Source organism: Microtus ochrogaster, unplaced genomic scaffold (genome assembly GCF_000317375.1).
Source record: "Microtus ochrogaster isolate Prairie Vole_2 unplaced genomic scaffold, MicOch1.0 UNK56, whole genome shotgun sequence".
Classification (NCBI taxonomy): Eukaryota; Metazoa; Chordata; class Mammalia; order Rodentia; family Cricetidae; genus Microtus; species Microtus ochrogaster.
Window position 1 is genome coordinate 320,637 of NW_004949154.1, and position 6,575 is coordinate 327,211.

Here is a 6,575-nt window from a genome sequence, read left to right on the forward strand (position 1 = left end):
AGAGAGAGAGAGAGAGAGAGAGAGAGAGAGAGAGAGAGAGAGAGCCTAGTCCTTACTGGCACACATCGTGTAGTAGCAACTGTTCCAGTTGCTAGGGAAGCCTTACTTGAGCGTTTCCGTTTCCTCGCCCAGGTCTCTGGCATTGCCTACCTGATGTTGAAGGTAGAGCCCAAGAAGGATGGCCGACGAGACTGGGCAGAAGCAGCTGTGTAGGGAGGTTGAGGCTCTAAGTCATTCCAGTACATGTCACGCTCCATGGGAGGCAAATCCTGGTGCATCTCATCCACAGACAGCAGGGATACCTGGTTGCCAAGGACAGAGCGGAGTATCCAATAGCATGGACAGCCCAGACAGGCGCATGAGCTTGTGTGATGCCTTAGGGGCCTCAGTTTCCCCCCCCTGTGGTACGGAAGAGACTCATGCTTACTTGCAGCCTCCAGAGTTGAGGTGTGAGTCCTGGGAGTGAATGACTGACTGAGAAAAGGGCTAATGTTTGAGAAGGGGAGGATATTTGCTGGGGAGTCTCCTCGGAAAACTGCTGAGACCCCTCTTGGGATCCAGTTTGAGAAAGATCCATGGCACAGTCTCCCCCCCCCCCATACCTGAAGGTTTCTGTCAATGATAAAGTTGGTCTCAAAATCATCATCATCCTCTCCGAAAGGGTTGATGAGCTGCTCTGCCACCTTGGGGATGGGGGTGGGGTGAGGCTCTGAGAACCTTGACACTCTGGTTCCCATCCTAAGCCTTGGGTCCTGCCATTTGCACTCCCTCGTGATACCTTCCTGCCGAACTGTCTTCAAGGCCACAGCACTGGGCCCTAGCACCCTCCCCATGGGGCTTCCATGTACTTGGTCTCTGCTCTTCTGCTCCTCTCACCCTCATGAGGCGACCTACCCATGAAGACCAGCTGTCCCTTCCTATGTCACTCCGCTGAATCACCACCTTGCTCCCACCCGAGTAACTAACTCACCTCGAGTTGCATTGATTCTTTTGTACACTTATTTGTTTCCCAATACGCATGGATTTGTTGTTTCATGGTGTTAGGGACAAGTGCTGAGGCTGGGCTGAATTACAGTGGGCAGGAGGGGAGTGTCCCGGACACTAATATCTAAAACACTAAAGCTCCACAGGGGTGATGACCGTTTTGTGGGTCCAGGGGACAGCCTGATAGCTAGTGAGGCACCTCAGATAATTTTAAGCATAAAAGTAGTAGAATCCAGATGAGCTTTTAGAAAACAAAGGTAACTGGGAGAAGGTATATGGAGACTACAACTCTCTCTCTCTCTCTCTCTCTCTCTCTCTCTCTCTCTCTCTGTATATGTGTGTTGGACAGAATAGTTTGTGTGTGTGTGTGTGTATGTATGCTCATGCATGTGTGATATGCATGACCTTCTTTTTTAGCAACTTTATCTCCCTCCCAGGTGACTGCTGGCCATAGCCCCTCAGTCCACGCCTATAACGGGGAGGGTAGTATTGAGTGAGGCCTACCTTCAGCCAGCCCATGTAAAATAAGAATTGTAAGATTGTGAAGATAGGTACAACGAGGTCCATCTCATGGCCTGGGTAGTTCTTGACTGGGTTCAAAAACTGCCGCCCCACCAAACATGCGAGGAAAAAGCTGTACACTGCCACTGTCACCACCTGGAAGGAGAAAAGGCTCAGGTGCCGGAAAAGGGCTAAGCAGAGACCCTGGAATCGGAAGCCCTCAGGCTTTGAGTCTAAAGCCTTCCTCTGACCTCATCTGACAGAAAAAAAGGTTTCTGTTTGCCTTTTTTTGTTTTTTTGTCTGGTGTGTGTGTGTGTGTTGTTGTTGTTGTTGTTGTTGTTTCTTTACTTTTATTTTTTGAAACAGGGTCTCATGTAGCCCAGGCTGGCACAAAACCCACTATGTAGTCAAGGATGACCTTGAACTCTGCTCCTCTGGCCATCAGATCCCTTAGTGCTGAAAACACAGATGTGTGCCATGTCCAGTTTCATGCAACGCCGAAGGTCAAACCCTGGGATTGATGCATGTGCCAAGCACAGCCCAGTGAGTTCTACCCAATTTGCTCCTCTTTAAGACCAGGATGGGGGCTGGAGAGATGGCTCAGAGGTTAAGAGCACTGGCTGTTCTTCCAGAGGTCCTGAGTTCAATTCCCAGCAACCACATGGTGACTCACAACCATCTATATAAAATCTGGTACCCCTTCATCTGTAATAAAATCTGGTACCCTCTTCTGGTGTGCCAGCAGAACACTGTATACATAGTAAATAAATAAATCTTTTTTTTAAAAAAAAAAAAGACTGGGATTCTCACACACCCTCTGCTGGGCTGGACCAGGCAGGAGCACAGATGCCTTGACCTCAATACTAGGAAGAACCTTCCAAGTCCAGGCCTAAGTCCCAGAATGGGAATCTGTACTCAGCCTCTAGGGAAAAGCCTCACCAGTCTCGTCCTTACCTGTGTGTACACCAGCGGGATGCTGATCCAATCATAGGCATACAGATGGCCACACTGAGTACGCAAGGTGCACATCTCCTGGAGGGTGGGGGAGAGGGAGGAGGGGCTGGCCACCACCTGCTCCCCCAGAACCTCCCGCAGCTCTCCCCCAGATCTAATGCAACGATGTTAATGCGACAGCTTTGGCTGTGTGGTCACAGGCAGTTCACTAGACCTCCGTGTCTCAGTAGCTTCATCTAGCAAAAAAGAGCCAGGACTTCACAGGCTCTCTCAGAGAGGGGACAGAGGGGAGATTTGGAGAGGAGCCACTTTGGGCTGTGGATTTTTGTTCAAAAATATCATACACCACCAGGACAGGCTGGAGGAAGAGTCTCCAGCCTTCTCTTTAAAGGAAGCCACAACCCTTCCCACTGCATCCCATCTGTGGGCTCACATTTATCAGGCTCTGGAGCAGGACAGAGTCCCGGATTCGACCTCCAACATAGGCTTTCATTGCCAGGTTGGCAAACCACACCCAGGGCACCCAGTATGTGTTGTGTGGTAGGCCCAACTTCTGCAACTCCTTATATTCCCCAGGGGTCATAAAGCCTGCAGGGTAGAGTGGACAAGGCAACAGGTAACCCTGCAAAAGAAGTAGTCTGCACCAGGAAACCCAGCCAGCCTGTCTGAGCTCCTAGGGATTTCTGTGCTCTTTTGATATGTTTGTTTCAACACACAAAATGACTGAGCCCCAGTTAGGTGCTGTTCTGGATCACATGGGACAGGAGGTGGGAGGGTAGAGGGCTTTGCTATTAGCTAGAGTCAGGCCCCGGAAAAGTGAAGTGAAAGCCAAGGACCCATGTTAAGCCATCCAGTCTGGAAACCGGAAATCAGGACAGGCAGACAGAAAGGACGTAGATCCATCTGTCCCCAAGCCCCTTCATTTAGCCCTGAAGGGTTCTTTACCTTTCTCAAGTCCCTACCTTTTCAGTTTACTCTGGCCTGCCCCACTTCTAGCACTGATTCTGGCCTGCCCAATTCTGTCCCAATTCCTGCCCCACCTCAACCTCTTCAAGTCCAGAGGACTTTGGCTCCACCCAGCGTCAGCTCCTGCCACTCCAAGCCTCAGGTCACGCCTCGGGTCAGCTCCGGCCTGCGGACCCGCCCACTCCAGGTACTGCCTACCGGCTTGCACCAGGTGTTGAAGACTGGGGAAGCGCTTGTAGACGGCGGTGCTGATGCTGCGCAGGATGAGCACTTGGCCCAGGATGACGTACCGGATGAGTGTGCGCCGCAGCAGCCGACCTTGCTCGTCCTTGCCCTCCACGAAGGCTGACACCTGGCTCATGAGGCGGTCGGGCCAAGGCAAGCTCTCGTACTGGTTCCACCAGCGGGTCACCACCAACGTCACATAGAAACCTGGGCAGGAGGGATGAGGGACGAGGGGCGAGGGGACGGGCTGTGGCCAGAGACCAGCGCCGGAAAAAGCCTCGGTTCCTCTGTCTTCCTGATACATGTGGGCCCAGCCTCAACATCTCTAGAAGACCACTGGCCCATCTTACCCCACTCCCCGCCTCTGGTGGAAGTCCGCCCACTGTGTGCCTGGAACTAGGGGGACGAACACTGGACCCCGAACAGCCGCAAGGGGGCGCTCACCCAGAACAAAGGATATAGGGATGAGCTGAATGTAGTTGTCGCAGTACAGAGCCAGCTTCTCAAACAACAGCTGCTGGTCATTCGTGAGAGCCATTCTGAAAGTGAAAGAGGCATTGAGAGAAGTGTCTAAGAATGTGTTCCTACTCCCCGCCGGGGTGGGTGGGGGGAAGAGCGGGGCTATCTGTACTATCTGGATGTTGTCCTTTCAACTGGTCTGGCCCAGGTCCCCTTCTGGTTAAGGTGGGTTCTTGGAAGAGGTACTTTGGGCTTTGTGTGTGTGTGTGTTGGGGATCAAACCCAAGATGACTGACACACATGTCAGGAATCCCCTCTGCTCTGATTTGTGGTGTGTGCATGTGTGTATGCATGCGTGTGCATGCGTGTTGGAGATCGAGCCCAAGATGACACACATATCTGGCAAATATTTCTTTTTTTTCTTCCCAACCTCTACCCCCAGTGACCAGAGCCTGGCCGGAAGTTCAGTTCAACCTTATAAACAAGCTGGAACATTGGACCCTCTCCTCCCCAACTCCTCCCATTTTCTCTGCAGGCTTGGAGAGCCCTCCTGCAGATGCTCCCCCCTCCCCCCACTCTCTTACCTGTAGACTCCACGAATGGCATAGTAGAGAAACATGAAGATGAGGAATTCCCCGTACAGCAGCTTGTAGATGCTGCCGCGCCAGCACAGGAGCAGGCAAGAGAAGGAACCGAGACGGGCATTGGCTACTTTGTTTGTGTAGGTGATAGTCATGGCTTGGCACTGGGCAGCAGTAGGTGGGCTTGGGTCCTGGTCAGCAGGCAGAGGGTGACACAGAGGGATAGGGTAGGAACACATGAAGACCTTGGGCAGGTCTGTGACTTGCCATGTGCCCATGACAAAGGCGTCTGCAAGGGCAGCAGCAGCATTCACACAGAGCTCAGGGTCTCAGAGCCAGGCAGCACGAGTGCCCAGCCCGGTTCCCCAGCTTCCTCAGCAACACTGGAGTGAGTAGCTCAGGGATACAGGCTCACAGCCATGTCCCCATTCCCAGCACACAGTCTGAAAGGAGGAAATGCCCTGCTAATGGTAACTGGATGGTGACCCCAGGGCCTTTTCACCTGCTGCTATAACCACCTCTGGGGGCACTTCCACTTTGGGTCATCTCCTAGGAGAAATGTCCCCCAGCCATCCTACTGGAAATAATGTCTCAGTTGTCACCAGCGGTGTCTTCCCACTTGGCTTGTCCTTCTACACGTTATCTGAAGTCATGTGACACAGGCTACTCCTGCTCACTGTTTATTCTCTTCTCCCACTGGAAGCCCTTAACGTGTTCTTGGAGCGGGTGCTCAATACAGACTGGTCAAAGCCTTGATTGACTACTCCCTTTCCACCGTACAGAGTCCATCTCCCCCACACATGCGCCAATATGTGCCCATCACACCCGCAATCGTCCACCCCTTAAGGTCTGTAAAGCCCCAGCGCTGTCCACTTGGGCAACCCCTACTCACAGGCAGGGTTCCGGCAGTTCAGGCAACCCCATAAGTCCTGGCCACTGGGCTGATGGGACTCCCTGAGACCCTGAGGCAGGTACCCCTGGCCATACTGGGAGGTTGGCACTGCCCACCTACATATGTGCCGAGTTGCCACCTGACTTTCTAAGCCAAAGCTTGAACAAAGGAGCCCTTGTCTCGGCCCCTCCTGTAAGCTGCTCAAGTGCAGCAGCCAGCCCTGCCCGGGCACTGTTCCTCTAATTCCTTCCTGGGGGTGTTGAGCTAAGAACAGGCCTGGAATTGAGGATCACACCCCCCTCTTCCATGGCTCTAAACTTTAGAATCAAGAAATCTGTGTGGCCACCACTGTGTCCTGATTTCTGAGGTCTTTGGGGGCAGGATTAAGCCTCATCTAAAGTACCAGGAGTTCAGGGGAATAAATTTTGTCCAGGCCTCTGGAGGGGACTCCAGAAGTGACTATAGCCCACTGCCACAAGTCCCTGGCTTCTAGTGACCTGTGTGCTAACCCTGACTGGGCCTCAGCATCAGCATCTCAAAAGGATGCGTTGCTTTGGAATTTCATCAGCAATCTGCATGCACTGGTAAGAAGCTCTGATTGGCTGCTGGTGACATCATAGGTTGTGGTGGCTGTGATTGGTTGGCAGGGCCTACTAGTAGGTACCTTGGAGGTAGGGAAAGAAAAGTGGGATTGGAAGGCCCGGTGTGGCAGCTGGCCTTGGTGGGAGAAAACCAAATGCTAGACATCAAGCTACCTAGTTCCTGACAGCCTGAGAGAAACAAAGGCTCTATCCATGCCCCCAGGGGCAGTGGAGCAGCATCTCAAGAGCTGGACAGACTTAGCACACCTGTCCTTTCTAAAGGCTCTTCTGAGTATCAGGTTAAGACGGGGGGTTATCAACAAGCTTGTCCTCCATGAAGAGTACAGACTGGTTCTCAGTCTCCACTGGCTGAAACAGTTGCCAAGACACGTACCAAATGTGCAGCTCCTCTGGGTCTTTCTTGGGAGTCT

General features: G+C 52.6%; 1 protein-coding gene across 1 annotated transcript in view; it reads right to left on the reverse strand.

The window, feature by feature from the left end:
- The window catches only part of Best1 (bestrophin 1), a 10,352-nt gene extending 4,291 nt beyond the window's left edge, over nt 1-6,061 (reverse strand). The window contains exons 1-9 of the mRNA XM_013354636.2: nt 5,564-6,061; nt 4,675-4,862; nt 4,076-4,170; nt 3,605-3,838; nt 2,874-3,028; nt 2,441-2,518; nt 1,489-1,641; nt 603-683; nt 151-302 (exon numbers count right to left, since the gene is read on the reverse strand). Of these exons, the coding sequence (XP_013210090.1) occupies nt 151-302; nt 603-683; nt 1,489-1,641; nt 2,441-2,518; nt 2,874-3,028; nt 3,605-3,838; nt 4,076-4,170; nt 4,675-4,826 (1,100 nt within the window). The 5' untranslated portion in view covers nt 4,827-4,862; nt 5,564-6,061. The remainder of the gene's footprint in view (nt 1-150; nt 303-602; nt 684-1,488; nt 1,642-2,440; nt 2,519-2,873; nt 3,029-3,604; nt 3,839-4,075; nt 4,171-4,674; nt 4,863-5,563) is intronic.
- Between the last annotated feature and the right edge of the window lie 514 nt (nt 6,062-6,575).